This window comes from Epinephelus lanceolatus, chromosome 16 (genome assembly GCF_041903045.1).
Source record: "Epinephelus lanceolatus isolate andai-2023 chromosome 16, ASM4190304v1, whole genome shotgun sequence".
Classification (NCBI taxonomy): domain Eukaryota; kingdom Metazoa; phylum Chordata; class Actinopteri; order Perciformes; family Serranidae; genus Epinephelus; species Epinephelus lanceolatus.
Genome location: NC_135749.1, coordinates 35,748,514 through 35,772,247, shown reverse-complemented (window position 1 = coordinate 35,772,247; position 23,734 = coordinate 35,748,514). Strand labels below are relative to the sequence as shown.

Sequence of the window (23,734 nt, the reverse complement as noted above, 5' to 3'; positions counted from 1 at the left end):
CTGCGAGAGAGAAAGAGACAGCGCCCACGCACGAGAGAAACGCTGTCAACAAATTGTAAATTATTCAATTTATTTTATTTTAACCCGGGAGGTTAGAGAGCCCAGCTCCCTCTCCAGCATCCTGAACCCCCCTGCCTGAAGGTGCAGGAAGGGCTGGTCCCGTGGCTGCACCCGGGCCGTCTGGTCTGGCTGCGCGCGGGCTGCGGAGCTGGGGTCATCCTCCTCCTCCTCCTCCTGACAAGATGATCTTCAGTTTTGCGTTCTAAAAGCTTTTTTTTACATATACAGTACAGGCCAAAAGTTTGGACACACCTTCTCATTCAATGCGTTTTCTTTATTTTCATGACTATTTACATTGTAGATTCTCACTGAAGGCATCAAAACTATGAATGAACACATGTGGAGTTATGTACTTAACAAAAAAAGGTGAAATAACTGAAAACATGTTTTATATTCTAGTTTCTTCAAAATAGCCACCCTTTGCTCTGATTACTGCTTTGCACACTCTTGGCATTCTCTCCATGAGCTTCAAGAGGTAGTCACCTGAAATGGTTTCCACTTCACAGGTGTGCCTTATCAGGGTTAATTAGTGGAATTTCTTGCTTTATCAATGGGGTTGGGACCATCAGTTGTGTTGTGCAGAAGTCAGGTTAATACACAGCCGACAGCCCTATTGGACAACTGTTAAAATTCATATTATGGCAAGAACCAATCAGCTAACTAAAGAAAAACCAGTGGCCATCATTACTTTAAGAAATGAAGGTCAGTCAGTCCGGAAAATTGCAAAAACTTTAAATGTGTCCCCAAGTGGAGTCGCAAAAACCATCAAGCGCTACAACGAAACTGGCACACATGAGGACCGACCCAGGAAAGGAAGACCAAGAGTCACCTCTGCTTCTGAGGATAAGTTCATCCAAGTCACCAGCCTCAGAAATCGCAAGTTAACAGCAACTCAGATCAGAGACCAGATGAATGCCACACAGAGTTCTAGCAGCAGACCCATCTCTAGAACAACTGTTAAGAGGAGACTGCGCCAATCAGGCCTTCATGGTCAAATAGCTGCTAGGAAACCACTGCTAAGGAGAGGCAACAAGCAGAAGAGATTTGTTTGGGCCAAGAAACACAAGGAATGGACATTAGACCAGTGGAAATCTGTGCTTTGGTCTGATGAGTCCAAATTTGAGATCTTTGGTTCCAACCGCCGTGTCTTTGTGAGATGCAGAAAAGGTGAACGGATGGATTCCACATGCCTGGTTCCCACTGTGAAGCATGGAGGAGGAGGTGTGATGGTGTGGGGGTGTTTTGCTGGTGACACTGTTGGGGATTTATTCAAAATTGAAGGCACACTGAACCAGCATGGCTACCACAGCATCCTGCAGCGACATGCCATCCCATCCGGTTTGCGTTTAGTTGGACGATCATTTATTTTTCAACAGGACAATGACCCCAAACACACCTCCAGGCTGTGTAAGGGCTATTTGACCAAGAAGGAGAGTGATGGAGTGCTGCGGCAGATGACCTGGCCTCCACAGTCACCGGACCTGAACCTAATCGAGATGGTTTGGGGTGAGCTGGACCGCAGAGTGAAGGCAAAGGGGCCAACAAGTGCTAAACACCTCTGGGAACTCCTTCAAGACTGTTGGAAAACCATTTCAGGTGACTACCTCTTGAAGCTCATGGAGAGAATGCCAAGAGTGTGCAAAGCAGTAATCAGAGCAAAGGGTGGCTATTTTGAAGAAACTAGAATATAAAACATGTTTTCAGTTATTTCACCGTTTTTTGTTAAGTACATAACTCCACATGTGTTCATTCATAGTTTTGATGCCTTCAGTGAGAATCTACAATGTAAATAGTCATGAAAATAAAGAAAACGCATTGAATGAGAAGGTGTGTCCAAACTTTTGGCCTGTACTGTACATTTGTAGCCTACTTATAGGGCTATAAGTTTACGTTTTTAGTTCACAGAAGGTGGTTATTGTTGTGTTTATGTCATAATAAAGTTTATCAAACGTTTTCGCATCTTTGATTTTGTGATTTACATGCCAAAATGATCACAATTCAATTGGGAAAGACAAGTTCGTTTTACAGGCTATGCATCATCAGCCCGTGGAGGTCTGCTCGCAGTTCCGTATATTTGAACACTGCAGCTTGGACCTCCCGGATTATGATGATCATTATTACTGCGATTAGATCGTTCTGATTAATGACTGACCATTAAGACGTGTTTCCGATAAATATTTTAATGTGCACAATAATAACCTCTCACATTGTAATCATATTTTTATTTGTTATCTCTTGCATATGTGTGGCTGCTCCGTGTGTCTGAGCAGAGTGCACACGCGTTGTGCACCCGCCTAGAGACGCATATTACTAACTTGTTTAACAGCGAAATACTGCGCCGTTGACCAGGTTTTTGTTGGTCACTGGCACATTTGCTTTTTACGTCATCTAACTAGCAACGCGCCATGACTGCGCCTGACCACTCCTCATTTTTAGACCAACACACCCAGAGAAGCGCAAGTTCATTTGCTAGTTAGACGACGAGGGCGCAGGGCGTGAAAATGACAACTGCGCCTGTATCTAAATAGCAATGACACTTGAGACATGGATTATGCGCCCTCCGCCGTCCGCTTTAGACCATCTAAATAGGGCCCAAAGGCTTCAGAAAACATACAAGACACATACAAAGTCATAGGAAGAGAAGCATGTAGGTTTTATCTCAGAGTTATTTGCATTATAAAAACCGTTGTGGCGGCTCTAGGACAAGTGCACTTACATTGATCACTTCCATAAAATAAAACAAGAAATTGGAGAAGATTGAAAAAATTGTTAAAATTAAATTAGGGAACTGATCACAGATGCATTGTGTCTGTGTGTTTTTACATCTATTGTTGCTTTTAATTTGCAGCTATACTTTTAATGAAGCTGACATGTCATGACAGCCAAGAACCCCCCGGGATTCCGGGGTTACGGCAGCCAATCAGCAATGAGCTGCAAGCGACAGGACCCAATGAAATACCGTTCCAGATGGGATTTCTCATCTCAAGCGACGAGCAAAAAATCGCTCTGTCGCTGTTGCTCGGAGCCCGAGCGATTTTTCTCCTGGGTGAATATACGCTCAATCACCCGTTTGCATTGACTTTGTATGTAAACTCGTCGCTAGTGAAAAAAAAAACAGGTCCGGTGTGAACACACCTTTAGGGGTCACAGGAAGGCTGGAGCCTATCCCAGCTGACACTGGGCAAGAGGCAGGGTACACCCTGGACAGGTCACCAGACTATCACAGGGCTGACACATAGAGACACACAACCATTCTTGCTCACATTTACTTTACAGGGAATAGTAGTACCCGCAGAACACGCAAGCTCCGCACAGAAGGGCTCCCCTACTGCAGGCTCGAACCCCAACCCCCTGGGTTCGAACCCGGAACCCTCTTGCTGTGACGTGACAATGCTTACCACCACACCACTGTGCCGCCTCCTTTGGTGTGTATTTTGCAAATTCCTGCACATAATGTTTCATTTTAAAAACATATTTTACATATTTTTACATATTCTTAATAATATGTTTTCATATTTCAAGGTGAGTTTTCTACTTTGCATTTATGTTTTATTGTATGTGAAAATATCACCTACTATTATCACCTATTTGGTGATAAACCTGACTCTTAGGGATGGTCCGATTCGGGGCCACTATCCCTGTTGAAAATAACAATTTGGCCAATAACCCATACTGATACCAATGTTTTTTTTTTGTTGTTGTTGCTGTCGCTGTTTATTTGCTTTTTTGTTATTTATTCCCCCTTTTGTTGCAGGGAAACAGAGAAATCTTTATTATAAAAAAAAAATAACTGAACTGTTTTTCTTCTTCTTTCAGTCCTTTATTACTCTACACTTGAATGAGCACAAATTCAACCATACACATTTTTTAGGATCCCTTCATATAAACTTCTTTCACAGAAAAAAACATCTTCAGAAAAATAAATCCTTCAAAAGCCTTTTTACAATAAACAATATATCATAATTCCCTCTCTAATATCTATTTAATATTGCTGTGAAAACATAAACAAATTTCTCCCTCAAACAGCTAGATTTATTCTCACCAAAAGTTTCTCACCCAAAACATTTTAAAGGGCCAGTGTGTAATATTTGGCATGGTTTATTGTCAATCTGAATCTGAATCTGAATATTCTACCCATTAATATGTTTATACAAGTGTATGATCGCTATAAAATAAAATTCGTTTGGTTTTCATAGCCTTATAATTATGCTTTTATATATATATATATATAGCAAGGGCCTTGCTTTAGAGAGGTCGCCATCTTGCGCCGCCATGTATGTATGGCAGACTGAGCAGACAATCCAGCCAGCCAGAGAACGCGTTTCGCGTGTATAAATGAACCAACGAAGACAGCGGAAGGAAGGAAGGAGGAGGAGGAAAACAGCAGAGAGTGTTAGCAGTTCGTCGATAGAGAGTAGTGAAAAGTTTTTTAGTTATAAAGTTTGCGAATGGACCACACTTACCACGCAACAGGAGAGAATGAACCTGAACCGTCATCTGCGAGGAAAAGAAGACGCAACTTCACTCCTTGTGATGCACTCTCTGCGGTGCTTTTCCTCCTGATGATATATCTCCCCAACAATGGTAGCAGTAGCACCGAATCCCATTCTGTGCATTCAGCCTCTCTTCTCACCCGCTCAGCATCAAACACATGGAGTTCCTCATCTGTATGCTCCGGCTCAAACAGATATGGCTCTGGGTCTGTGTCTGCTACAAGAAACTCTTCAAAATCGCGTTCAAAGTCCATTTCAGCTACTATAGTCCGGAGATATTGCTAGGCTAAATAAACAGCTGAGCTCTGTTTACCGGCTACACTGTCAGTCAGTGTGCGGGCTGGAGATTGGTGGAGCAGAGAGGGGAGGGTGTCCCCACTGAGTATGGTAAACGAGTATGTGTGTAAAGTTATGAAGTGTGTCTGTTACGCTAGAAGAGTCAGAGTTTGGGATGGAGTGGAGTGTTACCGGAGTTTCTGGAGTGCTCAAATAAACGGGCCTTTTTCCCGAACACTCCTCTGGTCTCCTGCTCGTGAGGGATTCATTACAATATTGTAACATGGCTTAGATTTCTAAATAAACATTCACCTCGTCGCTAGATAGACCTACTCCTGAAAAAGTCGTGCGCAAGGCTTTTTGTCCCTACGAGGCCACCGTCATTTACCCGATGGGAGGGGTGAGCGAGTGAGCCCTGCAATCTAGAATTTGACCACTGATGTCACTGTTTTCAACGGTTTTCAACCCATTTTACACACTGGGCCTTTAAAAGATTATATCTGAACACATCACGAGATCCTCATAAAATACCTTTGTCAAAGCCTAACTTTAAACATATCATAATGTAACTCAATGCAACCTTTGGTGGCTGTTAGTTCTGGCCACCAGCTGCTAACAGCTAACATTACTACCTCTCCTCCTGCCAATTTCAGAGTAGCGCCGAGATCGAAAAGTGGCTGAAGGTATGTCGATTGCTGCTCAGCGGCATATACCGATCCCCAGACTGGCATACAGATCCCTAGACTGGTATATACCGATCCCCAGACTGGCATAAAGATCCCTAGACTGGCATACAGATTCTCGGAGTGGTATGCTGCTATTATGCCGCTGTTATTCCACCGACACATGACGGTATGTACCGCTTGAGATTGTTATGGCACTGAGAGACGGTTGGATGGGTACCGCCCCCTGATGAATATGCAAATGTAATGCCACTGGGCTGGTTTGACGACAAGTACTGCCGTAAATGTATACATTTTTTTTTGTCTTTATTGACAATGCTAACTTAACACTTTACCGCAAGTAAAGGAACGTATGTATGTTATGTTGTTGGGATGTACGCATATAGACAGTAATTACACGTGGGACTCTTACGATATAGTAAAGTAATATGTCTAAATGTCCGCCTATAAACTACTTAAAGCTAATGAAAGCGCTAGCCTTAGCTAACATGGCTAATGTTAGCCCAGCCTCCGTACATAATATGCCACAATGCCACAACAGTATTGTTTTGTTGGTTGGCTCAAAGTTTCTGCTATCGATTAGTCAGACTGGCTACAGTGGCTGGGCTAACATTAGCCATGTTAGCTAAGGCTAGCGCTTTCATTAGCTTTAAGTAGTTTATAGGCGGACATTTAGACATATTACTTTACTATCATATCGTAAGAGTCCCACATGTAATTACTGTCTATATGCATACATCCCAACAACATAACATACATACGTTCCTTTACTTGCGGTAAAGTGTTAAGTTAGCATTGTCAACAAAGACAAAAAAAATGTATACATTTACGGCAGTACTTGTCGTCAAACCAGCCCAGTGGCATTACATTTGCATATTCATCAGGGGGCGGTACCCATCCAACAGTCTCTCAGTGGCATAACAATCTCAAGCGGCACATACCGTCGTGTGTCGGTGGAATAACAGCAGCATAATAGCAGCATACCACTCCGAGAATCTGTATGCCAGTCTGGGGATCGGTATATACCAGTCTAGGGATCTTTATGCCAGTCTGGGGATCGGTATATACCAGTCTAGGGATCTTTATGCCAGTCTGGGGATCGGTATATGCCGCTGAGCAGCAATCAACATACCTTCAGCCACTTTTCGATCTCGGCGTCACTCCAATTTCAACTCAGATTTGTTGTTTACAATGTAGCATTATGAGGGAAACCACAGGGTGTGTCCCATAGACATATGTGTCCCCCAATGATGCACATAGTGAGTTTTCGACCCAAACACATTTTCTATTGTCCCAAGGACAACGGGACACCATTAGCTTCAAGCCCTGCTTTTTAGCCCGTGCAGACTTGATGTGACACAATTGAAAAACATGGCCCATTGTCTTTTGTGAATGTCATCTTATTTGCCAATAGGACCATGACCGTCACCAAAGCAAATATAAGCTGATAACGATGTGTGAGTGATAAACTGATGCATCCCTGCATGATTCTGAATGTATTTTGCATCTTTATGAAAAAAAGCAAAGAAATTAATTATATTAAACCATTCACTGAGCTGTACAGTGAGATTTACTGGCACGAAAATATCTGCATGTTGTATGTTTTGTAATATACTGATACTGATACAGGGATTTTAAGGTTGATATAAATATTGATACATGTGCAATTAAAAAACTGAATATTGATATACCTCCAGCTATTGATAGGGTTCCATTCTGCGATCAAGACATATTCTGGGTAGGACATTTTACAGTTGAAAAAAAAGGTCACCACTTTGTGGTAGAAAAATAAAGGAGGGTGTTTCAAAACAAATGTTTTGCATTTCTGTACTTTCATTACTTGTCATTTATCAGCGCACATATATGCCATTACCAATATATCTGCAATTAGCAAATATCAGTCGATATATCAGCCTGGTAGATTTACTTTTTATATCTTGTAATGCAATGTCACTTAATATAAAAAAAATCTTAAGTTACTCATTTTAAATGACATTTTTCACGACAGTTGTTAACTATATAAAAGCAGTAACGTTAATTATTTACACAAGCCTTTTAAAAACAACAAATGTTGATCAAAGTGATTTGCAAAAAAAAAAAAAACACAGTTGCTACTAACAATAACTTTTCATAGTCTGATGATTAATATTAGGGACTGTTTGTTATTTTTGAGGGGAAGGGGTGGTGCAAGAAGGGGGAGGCACGTCAAATCATTTTTTAAGCACTGAGGTAGGGACTTATGTTTTTTTTTTTTTCTTCGGCTTAGGGGAAGGGGATACAAATTGAAATGGTTGTTATTTGTATTTGTTTTACAGCACAAGTCCAAAGAAAAGATGCCTTGAATGCCTGTTTTTCTTTAAAAATCACCAAAATCACACAATTTATCATAGCGACAAACTGCAAAAACAGAAATTATCTTTGGATTTTAAAATTCCCAACCTCCTTGGACACATCATGTGCTATGAACTTCCATTAGAAAAAAATAAGTAAAAATTAACCAAATCTGAGGTGAAAATAGTAATATTTAATCAAAATAATTTTATTCTACGTGTCATTGAAAAATTTCCTAAATAAACTGTTTAAATATCCGAGGCTTTTTTCAACTCAAGGATTTCGTCTTCAACAAAACAAACAAAAATAAAAACATAAACAATGTCACCCCCAGCCACCCCTGTTCTGGCAAGCACAGTCCTTCACTTAAATATAATGATAACAATGATACAGTTCTGAATACACATTGGCTCTGTTATGTTTTGTTTTTTTCTCCTCTATTTTAATACTAATGCCAGTATTTTTTGTGTGATATCCACAATGACTAACGTTATGCAAACCAAAGTTGAATGGTAACTTAAGTTGTTAAAGCTTTAATCATTTGCTACTGAAAGACTGGCAGTTAACGGTACTATTTAAACGTTACTGAAAGAGTAAACAGTTGAAGCTTTTAAAACTTCAAACGCCAACAGAGAAACTTACATCGGACAGCGCGGATTCCTCCGGCCGGGTCACCGTGCTCCTGCTCCGCGTCTTTAGTGGATCCTGCAGCGGGGACTCGGAGCTCTTGGCCGGCCTGTGCTGCTGCTTCCGCTTACTGTTCTGATCACCGGCCCCTCTGCCCCTACCGCGGTGCGTCACCATGGTAACCCCGCACACACACAGGCTAAAACGGTTAGCTAGCTTACCGGTTAATTAACGGCAAAAATAAAGACACAAAAAACACCGGAGTGCGGAGATAAACACGTTCAAGTCTCTGAAGGTTGTTCTGCTCAGTTGAACGGGCTGCTGCTCCGTGTGTTGAGGCGCAGCTGAGATACAAACACACCCCAAAAACACACTTGATAAACGGTTAAAGACGGACTACCAACAGACTGAGGTGTTGATTCAAAAACAGAAATTTGCCGCCGCCTAGTGACGTCATGCCGTAATGTACGTGTAAAATAAAAAAACAACATATCATAATATACATATTTATGATAAAATATAAAAGTAGTTCATAAAATAATAAATCAATACACACACACACACACACACACACATATATGTATAAAAAATATTCATATATGATAACATTATATAATATTTTATATGACATTAACGTTATATTTAAATTGCCAGTCATCTAAAAATAAATGATGCCATTTTCTCTATGTGCTTTACTGGCTTTTACACTCCTTAAATTTCCTGTTAACTAAAAGCAGTTATTACAGAATTTATTTTATCATCTATATATATTACTGCTGTTAAAAATCTTGTATGTTGCACAGATCGTATATATTTCTTATTCTCATTCCTGCCCATGTATATATTGTGTTGTACATTGTAGCATTATACACATATTTTTAATCATTGCATTTTACATTTTTTGTTTTTTGTTGTTTTGTTTTTATAAAGTTTATCCAGAAGCTGGAAATTTTTTAAAGATGTTTTTTCAATTATTTAATTAATTTAAACATAATTGAGAGAACACCAAAACTATCACGTGTAGGTAGTCAGACATGAGACCTTGCAATTATTTTACAAATCAGTTAAATAGCTACTGTAGTACTGTAGCCAATCAAACAATTAATTTTACAATGATTTAATTATCATGTGTAGAGTACTTCACTCATGAAGAGAGCATCTTAAGAACCATAGACAGGTTGTTGTGACCACATACTGGCTTTGTCCTATAAAAAACAAACGTACAAAAATATCAATATTATTTAAAAATCTGTGGCATGTGGATTCATCCACAGATTCTGGACTTCAACTCATTTAAACTTTTAGACAGAAGCTACAATATCTGATGTTGTCACTGATGTCTTACAGCCCATGGTGTCTTTGAGCAAATCAATCTTTTCATTACACACACATAACAGATTTCAGACTTTACTGGAGATTTATTTGACTGGCATATTGATCATTTTTAGAAATATTTTATTGTGATTTAAAAAACATATTTTGACAGAAGTGATTTTTTTTACACAGATAATTGTGGGAAAAAAAAAGTTGATTCATCAGATGGATATCAACATTTTCATATTTGTCAACTACACAAGCAACCAAGAACCCAAAAGAGAAAACGTGTAAAATCCATTTGCTGAAGACACACAATACCATAAATAATGTATTTGGAAAGCCACTAGGAGCACACACAGTATAAGAAGTCTGTCTGTATCTTACCGACTAAACTGATCAGTTTAAAGTGAAATTGCTTTTGCAAACATAATTCATTTTTATCTTGCAAGCAGTAAAATTCATTATTAAGAGGTCTAAAATGTCATAACAATAAATCAAGCACACTAACAAGAGGACTGGATTTATTTCTTAGTGACAGGAGCATATTCTATCAGGGCAGATATATGCAATAAACTTGCACATTTAAAGCTTCCAAAATGCATTTTGCAACTTAGCTCTACAAGCTCAATATAACTGTATTTACAACAGCGATTATTAAATGACAACCTACACCATGTTTTAAATTATCCCTGCTAATCATTCAGTGAAATACACTGAGTACTTCTTTTTAAGCCAGGCTAAACCCTTGTGACTGACAATTAATAAAGGGGGACTCTGGTATTTTTCAGCTTGGACCCTATTTTCCTGTGTTTTTGTGTCACACAATGACTCATGGGAACAACTGTTTTTTTTAAAGTGGTCCAGTGTTGAGAGAAAGTGATGCAGCTGATACCTGCCAAACAGGCTACTATGTGACCACCGGGGCAGGTGTGCCCCATTGCAACAAGTGAAAGTGCTTTTTTGTTTGCCACTGACGAGCTCTGATTGTCTTGGTGTCTTAGAATATTACAGAAAGGACCCTACACCTTCTACTTGTTCCGTTGTGTTTTATGTCCAAGTCTCGCTAAAGAGAAGAGAAACTTTACATTTGTCTGTTGGATCATTTCCATAATATTGTAAGACACTCATAAGAACAATCTGTCAGTGGCAAAAAGTCAGTGGTTGTTAACTCGGCGCACCTGCCCTGAGTTGTTACATTGCAGCCTGTTTCACAGCTGCCTGCTGCAGCGCACTCTCTCATCATTGGACCAGTTTCAGAAATTATTGTACCATTATTGCACACACAATAATATGTCAAAATAGGGTCCAGGTTGAAAAATGCCAGTGTTCCCATTTAATTTTCAGCCTACTTCCATGATACCAGTGTATTTGTAAATTGTAGGTCGTTTATTTTAATCACATTATAAGTATTTCCTCAGTTTTCTCTGAGTGGTAATAGGTGCAGTTGATTGTTGATTATCTGCAGCTAGTCTAAATTCACTGCAGGTTTACTGTCATAACATACTGACATAAAGCAAAGCCAAATGACAACCACTGCAGAAGTTAAATGTTGGTTTTCCTCTGATTAAATTAAGCAAGGTACTGACGTGGTCCTTCAAAACTGCACTTAAACATTTCTTTTAATAATTATTTCTTCTTTCTTTAAAAGTATTTATAATCCAATTAGCCTTTCCATTTCACCCGGTGCTCAGTTGAGAGCACAACTGACGTATTTTTAAGATGACATGAATTATCGTGAGCCTGAAGAGATCAGGGCTAATGTTATGCTGCTAATTATCATCGCTGAGGCTACAAGCCACCACATAGTAGCCTAAACTGCTGGTGTTATTTGGACAGACATGATGTCATTTCAAATATATCTTTCCATCGCATACTGTAGCCCTAAGTGTCCACTTCTTGAAGCTATATTGTCTGACGCCAAGACGCTATCTAAGCGCTGCTCTGTGTATAGATTGCTTTTATTAAAGATGGCTTGAAACTAATCAATTGAGGCAGTGTTTGCTAAGCGTCGTTTGATTGGATGTACATCGGTACGGGGTTTTCTACCCAAAAGTTATTGTAAATAAACACTGATTCAGCTTATTAGACTCAGAAAACACTGCAGAACCTGGCTAAATGGAAACGGCATCGCCATATCTCTTTCTGTTGGGCTCATTGGACCTAGCAATGGTAACTAGGGGAGACAGGACTTAAAATCGGTCATTCAATTCCAAGCTCTTGCCAAGGACTCTTGCAAGCAGTTCAATACTTAAACATTTGTAGATACCAGGATCCACAGAGACCCTTCAAAAATTTCCTCCCTCTTTAAACCACCCCACACCTCCCAGTGTTCCACAAACAGACTGTCCTTATACAGGTTTCACACCTGTTTGTTTTTTTTTTTTACATCTGATCTATAATCTTATTATTTCCATTGAGATTTGAGAACAATATTAATTAAGTATTAACATCTCCACCAATAGCTCCACCAATTTTACTGATAACGCCTAAATTCTTGCCCGCATCTAGTTTTAAATGTCTGGCTTGGAGTAAACCACTGTAATTACATGTGTAGATTTTTCAGAAGTTTCTTCAAGGTGCTTCAGAATTCACATTTGTTAAGTTTCATACAGGTCATACTTTTCTAATCACTTTCCTGAATTTCCAACTGAAAAAAACAACAACAAAAAAACAAGCTCACCTAACTAGCAACACTAGCACTGTATTTCAGATCTTATCCATTCGTTTTCAAAGCTACAAAGTGCTACAACACAACATCACTTTGATACTGTTTGAATTTAACTCATTCAAAGTTCAAACCCAGTTCTCTTACTGCCAGGAAGATTTTCCAGAGACTCTTTTAAGAATATATAAGTACTTTCTATTTGTTGATTTTCAAAGTCCCCGTTTAATTTCCACCCTATTGTAAAGTTCTTTGTTGTATTGGTAAATTTGGTTCCAGAGAGCACAGTGAGCCTCAGTGTACTCTGATGGAAACTTCGTTAACTGCAGTGACTTCAGACTTGCGCCTCCCCGTTCGTCTTAATGAGGAGGGATTGAGAATCAGGGGAGGGGTTTCTGTCACCATCACCTGCAGGGGTGAACAGAAGTGATATTTTAAATGTACAGTAGATACTTAAAATATTGAGACTGGATCCAGCTTTTAATCAGTAGACAAAAATACGTACGACCAACGGCAGAGTCAGAAGAGCCACCAGAGCCACTGCTGTTGAGAGATCCATCTGAGCCTGTGAACAAAAGAAAATGTTTTAGATATGTACCGATATGTGTGTAGGGCCACTTGTAAATCATATCTGTGCATTCTGACTGGCTTTTCACTCATCTGTTCTAGAGCTGGGCGATTTAATGACCATGTACAATTATCTCTATATTTTCTAGCAAGATATAGATTTGCACAACACTGTTTATATCGATATAGGGTCAAGTTACATAGCAACGCTCTAATGAAAAGCCATACCAGTGCGCATCTCTCCCCTCTCACACTCTCCGCCTCACTCAAGTTCACTAGCAGTGTGACATCAGTCCACAGTATATATTGCATATGCTACGCTAAATCAGTCTGTGAGGTGAATGAAATTACCGCAGTAGCACACAGACAGTTTTGTATGTCCTAACAAAGACATTTGCTAACAAGTGACTAAATGAGACTACAGAACGTCATCGCACTGAACATGGCTTTACAGCCTTGCTGTGGTGGCAACGCCGAAGTCTTGCATGGTATGGTGTACGACAGTTTTGATAAGGGTTGCTCGACCGACAACGTAGTTACAACAAAAAAAGTGTCACCTGACATTTTCCATGTCAGGTACCTGGTGATTTTTATGTTACGGACATCGCCATATTTCGTCCAGTAATGTGATTGGTAGCATTGTCGCCACGGACACAAAAGTTTTACATCAACACCAAAACCTGTGTTCGGTGTTTCAGTCCACAGAAGCAGCCGTCAGTCAACAGCAGCCCCTGGGAAGGTGAGAGTACAGTGGCTGGCCCATTATACAGAGCCAGCCAAACTGCCTTTGCCAGGCCCGTTGACAGCAGATATTTATTGAACCAAAAATAGTTTTCATATCAAGTCCAGGGGAGGAGATCCATGGTGTTTCTATTAATCAATTTACTGATTTAGTTTCCCCGCCAACCACGGTGAGTGAGGGAAATCTGCCACTCACACACAGTCTGAGAGTAGCTCAATCAATAAATATGAGGTTAATAGCATAAACACATATATACGGTGGGATATTTGTGTGATTTAAACATATGTCTGTGGAGATTACTTATTACTAAAAGTGACAGAAAAAGACTTGGACTGTAAAAAATAAAAAAGTCTCTAGTAACCATGGAGATGACTGAAACCTTTTGCCAGAGCATAAACTGAAACGTCGCACTGCTCTTAAACTTCTGTCAAGCAACACTCTTAAAAAGTGTAGTGCGCCCAACCGTGACTCAGCCTTTACGTTGGCTTTTTAATTCTGGCGACTGCATTTACATTTCAGAAATCATAAAAGTGATGTTCACTTGTGAAGATTATCTTGCTGAACAAACCTTGTAAGTATCAAACTTTTCTTTACAGAGCTTACTTTCTGCAATAATCTTAATTCCAATGGATACATCACATTGGCTTTTTTGTTGATGGAAAAAAAAAACAGAACAAAGGACGGGCACATCCTTATGTTGAATGGAGTGGGTGCTGGACCAAATATACATCTGGCAAAGTAGAAAACAAATAAGTCTGCACACCAAGCAGCTCCCATTTAGCAAGATTTTAATGCAGAGTGACAATTCAAGCCCACAGCTCTTCCTCTGACTTCAAGTCTGAGAGAGATCCTTTCAAACGGGAACTGCTTGGTGTGCAGACGTATTTGTTTCCTTCTTTTCTGTTAACAGAACCAGACGATAACTTCCTCATTGCTCTACAAAAGAAAAAGAAAAAAACTCATCCCTGCAGCACTCTATACTCATAATATAGGAAGAGTTTAAATCATAGTGTGATTAAATTCATGTATTTTGATGTAATGTAATGTAGCTCAATGCAAAATCATGTATCCGTAAAAACACTTACCCTTGAGAGGTGCATTCGCGGCGTCTGGTTTTGAGACTTAATTGCGCGCACGTGCGCACACACACACACACACACACACACACACACACACAGAAAACATTAAGGCCTATCTGCTACAATGTGTTTTTGTACATATATTTTCTATAGTCTTTTTATTTGTACATTATTATGTATCTATTTTCAGTCCTATAAAATACCACACATGAAAATAAAATAAAAACTACTGAAAGAAATGGATAATTTTTATGTAATTCTATAATGTGACCATTTACTGTTTCTTTTTTTTGCTAAGTGATCACAACATACTCTTTAACCAGCCAGCTAAGGAGCCTTACAGGACTTTGTTTGCCATTTTTTTTTAAATTACATTTATTTATTTAAAAAACTTCAATTTGGTTTGACTAAACTTTTTGGTTTCCGCCCTCTGATTGTAACAATTTGAGTATTATTGGCACAAAACACAAAAAAATTCTGGGGTAAAATTCATAACTTTAATAGACATCATCGCAGAGAAATAAAGCACTTACCCGTGGAGACAACTACTTTGTCAGGTGGCTGATCTGTTGATAAACACGACAAAGTTAAACGAACACATAAACACAACAAACTATTATATCCATTTTCATATTTTCATGTTCAAGTTAAAGTCTAGGCAAGATTAACTAAAAGGATAATATGATTCTAGCCAGGGTCCTTTGTTGCATGTCCCTCTCAGTGTTGATGATCTTAGTTATTTTAATTTGTTATGGTAATCCTATCTGCAGAGTCCTGCTGTCATCCAATCATAAAGGGTGCAAACAATAATTTGGGACTACCAAAGTGGAAACCTTCTCAGTGCAGGTTTCAATCAGTGGACAAGGATACTTACCAGAGTCACTGGTGGAAACACTGCTGAAAGACTTGCCTGATCCTGTGAAGACAAGAAAAATCAGTTTAGGTAATTTACTTTAATGACATAGCTGCCCAGCAAACACTCAAGTTAGCAAAACCAATACCAATCTGAGCAGTCCTGTGTGTTTGATAATGTAATAACTCTGGATTATCACATAAGACAGTCCCTTCAGGATGTTGTGATTGCAAAAATTAATGCAAACTTAGCCAATCCCCATGAATTCTGTGGAACCTTGCAATTTTGACCAACCACTGCAACTTCACCACAAATTTGACTATTTAGAACAGGTAAAATCTCATTGCATTGTAGAGCCGTGTGCAGTGTATTGATCTCTCTGTTTATCAAGAGGCTACTGCTGCAGGACCGGAACTCTGTGACTGGACAGAGTCACACACACTAATTCTGTGGGAAACACTGAATGCGCATGATGATAATAAGCTCCGAATCCAGAGTCAGCATTACAACTATTTTTACAATAGTAAAAGGTTTTTTTTGTTTCCAACAGATTTGGAATCTATGTGTGGTGGTAGCTGACCACGGTGTGTGTATGTGTTTTTATTCACTCAGTTTTATTACTGTGTATCCCCTCTGAATTCAGAAGTTTTTGCATGTCCATGAAGGCAGCACAAGTGGAACTCTTCATGTTTTTTTTCCCCTCAGCAGCAGATTCTGGAGTTTGAGTCACATGGTGGATAATTGATTAGTCAATCTGATCAGAGCTGATGAGATCAGATCGATGGATGAGAGGATCAGCTGCTACAAAGGTGAGTGAAAGAAAACCTGCACTGCACTGCTAAGATTAACTTCATACTCTCAGCTCTGGTTAGCGCAGCCTCACAAACTGACATGTGGGACGTCAGAGCTCAGTCAGCTTCCAGTTCAGTGAATTAAGGACAACAAAGACCTTTAACCCATAATGACTGACAAGACTGCTATTCAGTGTGACCTCTGAACACCTCATAAAGTCCATCATAAAATAATAACAGACCTTTGCACTTGATAACGATTTCACACAACACATTAGGGCTGGGCCGTATGACAAAATTTTCATATTATGTTTTTTTTTTTTGTTGTTGTTGTTTTTTTTTTAATTATATTGGTTTTATAGTATTTGAAACTATTTTGCTCAGGTTTCAGCCCACTTGACATGCTGCTGTATTGTGCTATGGCCTATTGGAATTTGTTATTTACGTGACAACGCCTGAACACAACACAGGTTCTGCTCCATTACTGCTGTGCTCGGTTATAATTGTCTCGGACTTGGGTCGGCTTCAGTCAGGAAAATGCGGCCCGAGCCGCGCTCCAGTGTGCTTACCTGTGTGTGTGTGTGTGTGCGCACGTGTCTGTGTGCGTGTGTATGCGCGCATTGGGGCGAAACTCCGCCGTGTGCGATACAGAGAGCAGAGAAGAATTGTAAACGCGCTACCATGTAGAGACAGAAATGACAGGCTGTCATGTAAATAAGATAAATAACATAAGGCTATTTAGTTTGTTTAATGAACGGACAAGGTATAGACCTGTTCTATAGGCCTGGATATGAAGCATCCGTAGCGCCAAATATAATGGTAGTTTCTAAAGAGCTAAGACGAAAAAAATAAATAAATTAAAAAAAAAACGAATCAGCAGTGGCGGTGTCCTGCTGCTAGTTGCATATAGAGGAAACACTGCTCTTTTTAGTATGAGTACTTCTGGGTCATCGTGTTCTTCTTCAGCAATGTGTACAGTTGCTTCGTTTTCAGAACTCTCTCCGGCAGCCATTCTCGCCTCTTAACTTTTCTCTATGCTCTCACTCTAGCCGGCTCTAGTGCGTCTGTGGTGTGCAGCAGTGAAATGGGTCCCCGCTGAAACACTTCCCTGTCGTGCACGTTCCGGACGTTGTTTGCGCTATTCACCGGTACTGCAGTATATGAAATATTCATATAACAAAAATAAAGACCGGTATTCGATACCAACCGGTATACCGCCCAGCCCTACAACACATCTTAACTTGTGGCTGAAAAGATTGCAACACCAAGTACTTTTTAATTGGTGTAAATACACTATGATGGATACTGCATTGAGTTTGATATGTCCATATCGGTAAAATGTTGCTATGTAACTGTGTTGTCTTTTACAGAATATAAAACGCAGTTTAAAAAAACATGTATATATTCCACTCTACTTGTATCCTGCTGTTGAAAGAAAACAATAGTTATATAGTGAACCTACCTATCGCGCGTCTTTTATACAAGACAACCAGCACCACACCGACCATGATCACCAACAAGATCAGGGCCCCAATCGCCCCACCAATCATAGCTCCTCCAGAGTCTGCAGGAAGTTTATGATCTAAGACACAGAAAACATTCACATTCGTTTTTATACACTTCACTTTAAACATCATTTCTATTTGATGGGTTTAATGTAAAAATCTTTCTTGTGGCTTAAGACGAATTTAACTCTGGAGATGTCATTTCAATAATCTGAGACATGTCATTGGCAGCAATCTGCAATAAATATGTTAACATTGTAAAAAAAGAATCAAAAGGCAAAGAAGTACCCCAAGCTCTCGTAACATGAACCCCAGATGTGGGATGAATGACTTCACAGGTGTATGTAGACATGTCACTCCTTAAAATCTCCACGCTGTCTCTTCTTTGGAAGGTGTCGTCTTCATTTGGTCGAACGCCTGAGGAGAGCACTCCGTCCTCTCTGGTTAGAATACGGTCATTCCTTCTGATCTGCAGGGTGATGTCTTTTGGATAGAAACCTGTGGCCAGGCACGTCAAAATTACGTTTGTCTCAACTCTGGCGTTCTTTGAAAACAAGAACACCTTTGGAGGAGCTGGAAAGAAGAAACCATAAGGTGAGTTCATATTTGCAGGGTTTTAATTTTTAATAATGCCTTTGATGGCATATGACAGCCGGAATTTAACTTAAGTCCAGCAGCACAGTTGCTGCATTTTTAACCATTTCTCTGATACCAGTGCAGACTGGCAGGGTCGGACCACAGGTTGTTAACGTTAGCCTACAGAGTACCGCTACTTGCCTGGTAATGAAGCAGTGTTCTTTTTTAGTTGATGTCTTTTTTGATCAATTGACAACATGAAACTTAAACTGGGAACGAATCGCCAGCATCCCGACAACTGCAAAAGCTGCGTGTAGCCCAGACAAGAGAAATCACTACAGCAGAAAATGGTATACTCATAATGTCCAGCAACACTCATCGCGTCTGCTTACGTAAACACCACTAATGACTACTATTAACAAATCAGGGCTGTAAAGTTCTTAACCACTACCCCTCGTAACTCTGTTACCAAGGTGCAAGACGGCACTTGAAACTGAGAGATGGGGGTAAAGATATGAAATGGGACTGGGCCTTATTGTCATCGCCATGACAGTAGGCCCACCTCTCAATTAATCTGATGACAGAAAAAAATGCCAGCGACATGGGGCACTTTCTCTTTTTGAGTTTTTTCAATGCGAGGCATTCAGGGCACTGCTGCAAAAACACGAGGCACACAGCTGGTAAGAATTAAAATAACAACACAGAAAAGTTTTTCTGTCATACATACATGCTTTTCTTAGCTGCTGTTTCCCATACTCTGTGAACTTTCCCAACCAATCCACACACTCGTTCTCCAGGTAGCCTTTGGTGTATTCTTTTAGGACCTGAACCTCATCCCACTTCCTCTTGGTCTGGATTGCGGCATCAATCGGGGCAACCCAGACGGCGTGGGCGTCATCGAAGGACAGGAAGTCGTTTCCGTCGTAGCTGTACATGTCCATGCCACGGCGGAACTTAATTTTGCCGTCAGTTTGCGTTTCGCCTTCACAGCCGTGCATCCACTGAAGAACATGGACATCTGAGACCAGAGAGTGGAGCAGCACAGTGAAACAAATGCCAAACAACAAGGAAATGGACAATTACATATAAAGCCAAGAGGTGGGACAATTGTTAATATATGTGGTTTTCTGGTTTAACATTTAAGAGTCCATATTGTGCTCGTTTTCAGGTTCATACTTGTATTTTGGGTTTCAAATAGAACATGTTTAAAAAAGGCAAAAGGCTTTCAAAAACACTATTCTCCTTCAATTTAGTGCCTGTGTCTTTAGTTGTCCATTTAACAGTTATCAAGAAGTGTTCCCTGATGTATCTTACCTGAATCGTTCTGATTCATTCGCTTCATCAGGATTTCAATGTTGACTTTGAACCACTGCTGCTTGCTCTGGCGGGACTGTGTGCCTTTTTCCCAGTAATCTGGAGGCAGTCGCTCTCTCATCCACTCCTGTTTGGGAACTTTTTTCTGGGTCTCGCTGTCAAAGTAATCAATCATCCTGTTGTCCAGCATTCCCATGGCTGTGAACTCGTGGATGCCCGGGAGTCCAACGGGTTTGGAGAGGGCCGTATAGATGTAAGTGAGGGAATGCATCTCTGAGAGTCACACAGGTAGAGAGACAGACAGACACATTTATCAGACAAGGCAGATAAGCACCAGTAGATCTTAAGAGCCCCATCTAGGTTTGCTGCAGTAGTTATTGTTACAGGTGTACAGACATACATGAATTCAGGGTTTCCAACATGTTTGTTTATTTGTGGCAGCCCCACCCATGATCAAAATATCTGCTGCCACGTTTTGATTTTTGATTTTTGGAGCTGATCAATTAATTAGGCACACTGTTAGAATATATATACTATCTGGTTACTGTTTGCTCCACAGAGCGTTCTCTGGGCACAGAGTAGCAGCAGAATGTCAGACACAGTGAAAGTGAAACTTAGTTGCGCTGGGTCTACAAGTTTGCTTTCACTTGCCTATGCAACACCTGCCCCTCTCATCCATGATATATTATGATGAGATCAGCTCTGATCAGAAAGACTGATCGATTATCCAACCCGCAACTCGAAATTCTACAAACTGCGGCTGATGGAAAAAAAATAGACTCATGAAGATTTTTGCCTGCACTGCGTTTGTGGGCTCGCGAAAACCTCTGAGAGGACAAAGACTGATACACAATAACACACAGGCAAGAAAAACACACACACACACACACACACACACGCACACACACACACACACACACACACACACAAAAGGACATCCATGCTTACATCCATGTCTGTGAAAACATAGATACTTCACACAGCCCGGCAGCACAGAAGCTCTTAACAATCAGCACAGTTTTAGATTAGTGTCACCAATTCAGCATCTGACCAAATGTCTCCCCTTCTGTTCCTGAGATATGATGTTGAATAATGTTCAGAAGTGTTTTATGCAGAACATTATCATGTCACATAGACGTTGACCTTCGACCTTTTGGATATAAAATGTCATCACTTCATTATTTTATCCTATTAGACATTTGTGTGAAGTTTTGTCATAATTACCATAAGAATTCTTGACCTATGGCAAAAAACATTGTTTTGTGATGTCACACCAACCTTGACCTTTGACCACCAAGTTCTAATAAGTTAATTCTTCAGGCCAAGTGGCATTTGTGCCAAATTTGAAAAAAAAAAAAAAAAAACAACCTCAAGGTGTTATTGAGATATCACATTCACAAGAAAGAATGAGAAAGACAAGGTGACACTGACCTTGACCAGACGTCCGTACAACCTGAAAACATAATGCCTCTTGCTATGGCTATTGCTAGCGCAGAGGCATTAAAAAAAAAAAAAAAAAAGGTACCGCCACACATAGATTCTAATTCTGTGGAAAACCCTGCAAGTACATTGCTTGCCCACCATCCTAGCCATCCCTTTGCCATTTTTAAAAAAATCGATACTTAGACCGACGATGGACGCTACAATAATAAATAAATAAAATAAATTTTAAAAAAATAACTGAAATAAATAAAGTGATTTCTCAGAATAAATGAGTTAGCCTTCTGTTTTAAATACATTTAATTGCTTTAATGAATAAATGTAAGGTATGGTGCTGTTAGACTACTGCTAGACTGCCCCGTAATGCAGGTGCCTGCCTCCCTTTGTGGGAGAGCAACACCGGAAACCACAATTAAAATGGCTTGAGAAAATGACAAACAATTAATCAATTTTGTCAATCAACAAACCGACTATTCGACTGCTTCAAGTCATGGCTACACACATAACACACAAGTGACACATCAGTTGTTGCTGTTGACAGCTGTGCCACTTTTCACAGATATATCACTATTAGCGTAGATATGTCATGTTTATGTGTATAAATAAAGTGAATATCTGTTTTGTTTTTGTTTGTTTTTTAACTCTCACATAACTACCTACATGTACCTACAGCTCCAGTTAGAAAGAACAAGGAAATCAAACTCAGAAAAGAAATCTAACTTTGTTTATGAGTCAATTAAGCCTGTGCTTATCACGTCAGAGATACCTTAACAATGCTGTCTGTTCACCTCAGTGACGGCAATCAAAAGGGTGGTGTTCATAGGTCAACTCAAAGTTAATTAAGTGCAGTAAACACTAAAAACATGTCTGTCAACCTGTCTTAGTCTCAGAATATGACTACAGCTTCTACCAGCCACTGACAGATTAATCATAAGGGACTGTTCTGTACAGGGATGTGGTTGGTTTGTGTGTGTATTTTTGTTTTGTTTGTTTTTTTTTTTATTTTAACTTGACATTCCCTGAAGCCGCAAATATTTTTCCTTGAGCCTACCTGAATAACTGGGGGAAAACACATGACTCTCTCACTCTTCCAAATCAATTAACGTTATCTTTTAGGTTTCAGACTTCTAATGACACAAAATAAGCTATTTTAAAACAATTCATAAGTCTTCCTGAGCTTGAGTAAATCTTCTTTTTATCATAGTTTTAATAACCATTCAGAAACAATTAATCGATCGTTAAAATCATTCCTTCCAGTTTTAGCTTTAAAGTACATGAAAGTGAAAAATAAGCTGAACCACACAAAGATAAACAGCTGAATTTCCTCATACTGACGCCATGTTGTACACGCAGCCTAAATTAATAACAATCTGGAAGAACTAAATCCATTTGTTCTTATTTGTTTCTATGTACTGGCCATACAGAATAACTGCACAATACCAAAAATAAAAACACTCAACGTCCTTTTCTGCAAATTAAACGAGAAATGCGAATTTTAAAGACGTCACAACTTCGTCTTTTTTACTTTCGATTTCAACCCATGACTCCCATGACCATGTCAAAATGCTCTTAACTTACCGCAGTTTACCGCCAGTCCTGTCCCCAAAAGGACGAACACTGCGAGGAAATACATTTTCACCTCACCCAGACTGTTCTCTTGTTCCTAAAACTCGAGTTTTCTCCGACTATTTGACGGTCTTCTCACTTCGTGTCGGGGTGGTACATTGCTGCCTGCTTCCGCCTTCTGTCCACTAGTGTTGTGACGTTCACGAACGAACCGATTCTATTGAACGGCTCGTTAACATGAACGATGGGAACCGAGTCGCAGCTGGGAAACGTTCTTTTTTTTTTTTTTAATATCACTGTGTGCTCCTCCTTTGCTCCTCCCCTGAGCAAAATTCATTGTAGCCTGCTTTGTTTTTTAATGTTTATTTGTAAGTGTTAAGGTCACGGTGTTGCATGAATAACAAGTCATGGTAGCTTTACACACATACAAACAGTTTGTATAAAGGGTAAATCCAGAATAGTGATGTCACTGTCAAAGCAGAGTGATATGGCGCAACCTTGTGGAATATTTACAATGAATCCAGATCAGACTTTAAAATCTAGTCCACACATGTCAAATGAGGTTATAATCAATATTTCAGAATAATTCAAACTCAGATATTGGTGGGATATCTAATTTTGTATTATTTTGTTCCACATCTTACCCCATCATACCTCCCAGTGATTATTTCCAAGATAAAATGAGTTACCACCAGGCTGGCTTCTTAAAACTTAATAAATATAAAAATCAGTCAAATGAGCCAGTTTTTTGAACGGCTCTTTAAAAGGAACGGCTCACCAAGATCCGGCTCCCCTCAAAGAGCCATAAATCCCATCTCTACTGTCGACTGTGCGCGCTGCATGGTGCGTTCA

General features: G+C 39.7%; 2 protein-coding genes across 9 annotated transcripts in view; both read right to left on the bottom strand.

Annotated features, from left to right (window-relative positions):
- LOC117263790 (ATPase family AAA domain-containing protein 2-like) overlaps positions 1-8,823 on the bottom strand; it is a 40,543-nt gene extending 31,720 nt beyond the window's left edge. For 2 of the 8 annotated variants that reach the window (XR_004502210.2, XM_033637441.2), the window contains exon 1: positions 8,486-8,823. Coding sequence is in view for 3 of the 8 variants with exons in the window: in XM_033637441.2 (XP_033493332.1) it covers positions 8,486-8,647 (162 nt within the window). In the remaining 5 variants the exon portion in view is untranslated. Of the gene's footprint in view, positions 1-4,523; positions 4,545-8,485 lie in introns of those variants that run through there. The other 6 variants (XR_004502209.2, XM_033637440.2, XM_033637439.2 and 3 more) reach the window with 6 other exon arrangements.
- A 1,085-nt stretch (positions 8,824-9,908) lies between these two features.
- LOC117263443 (H-2 class I histocompatibility antigen, Q10 alpha chain-like) lies at positions 9,909-23,086 on the bottom strand. The gene is made up of 10 exons (XM_033636763.2): positions 22,895-23,086; positions 19,877-20,149; positions 19,290-19,580; positions 18,275-18,559; positions 17,944-18,063; positions 15,712-15,753; positions 15,371-15,403; positions 14,844-14,879; positions 12,955-13,014; positions 9,909-12,857 (listed from the first exon to the last, which is right to left on the bottom strand). The coding sequence occupies exons 1-10, from the start codon at positions 22,947-22,949 to the stop codon at positions 12,784-12,786; spliced, it is 1,269 nt and encodes a 422-aa protein (XP_033492654.2). The 5' UTR covers positions 22,950-23,086; the 3' UTR covers positions 9,909-12,783.
- Positions 23,087-23,734: the final 648 nt, after the last annotated feature.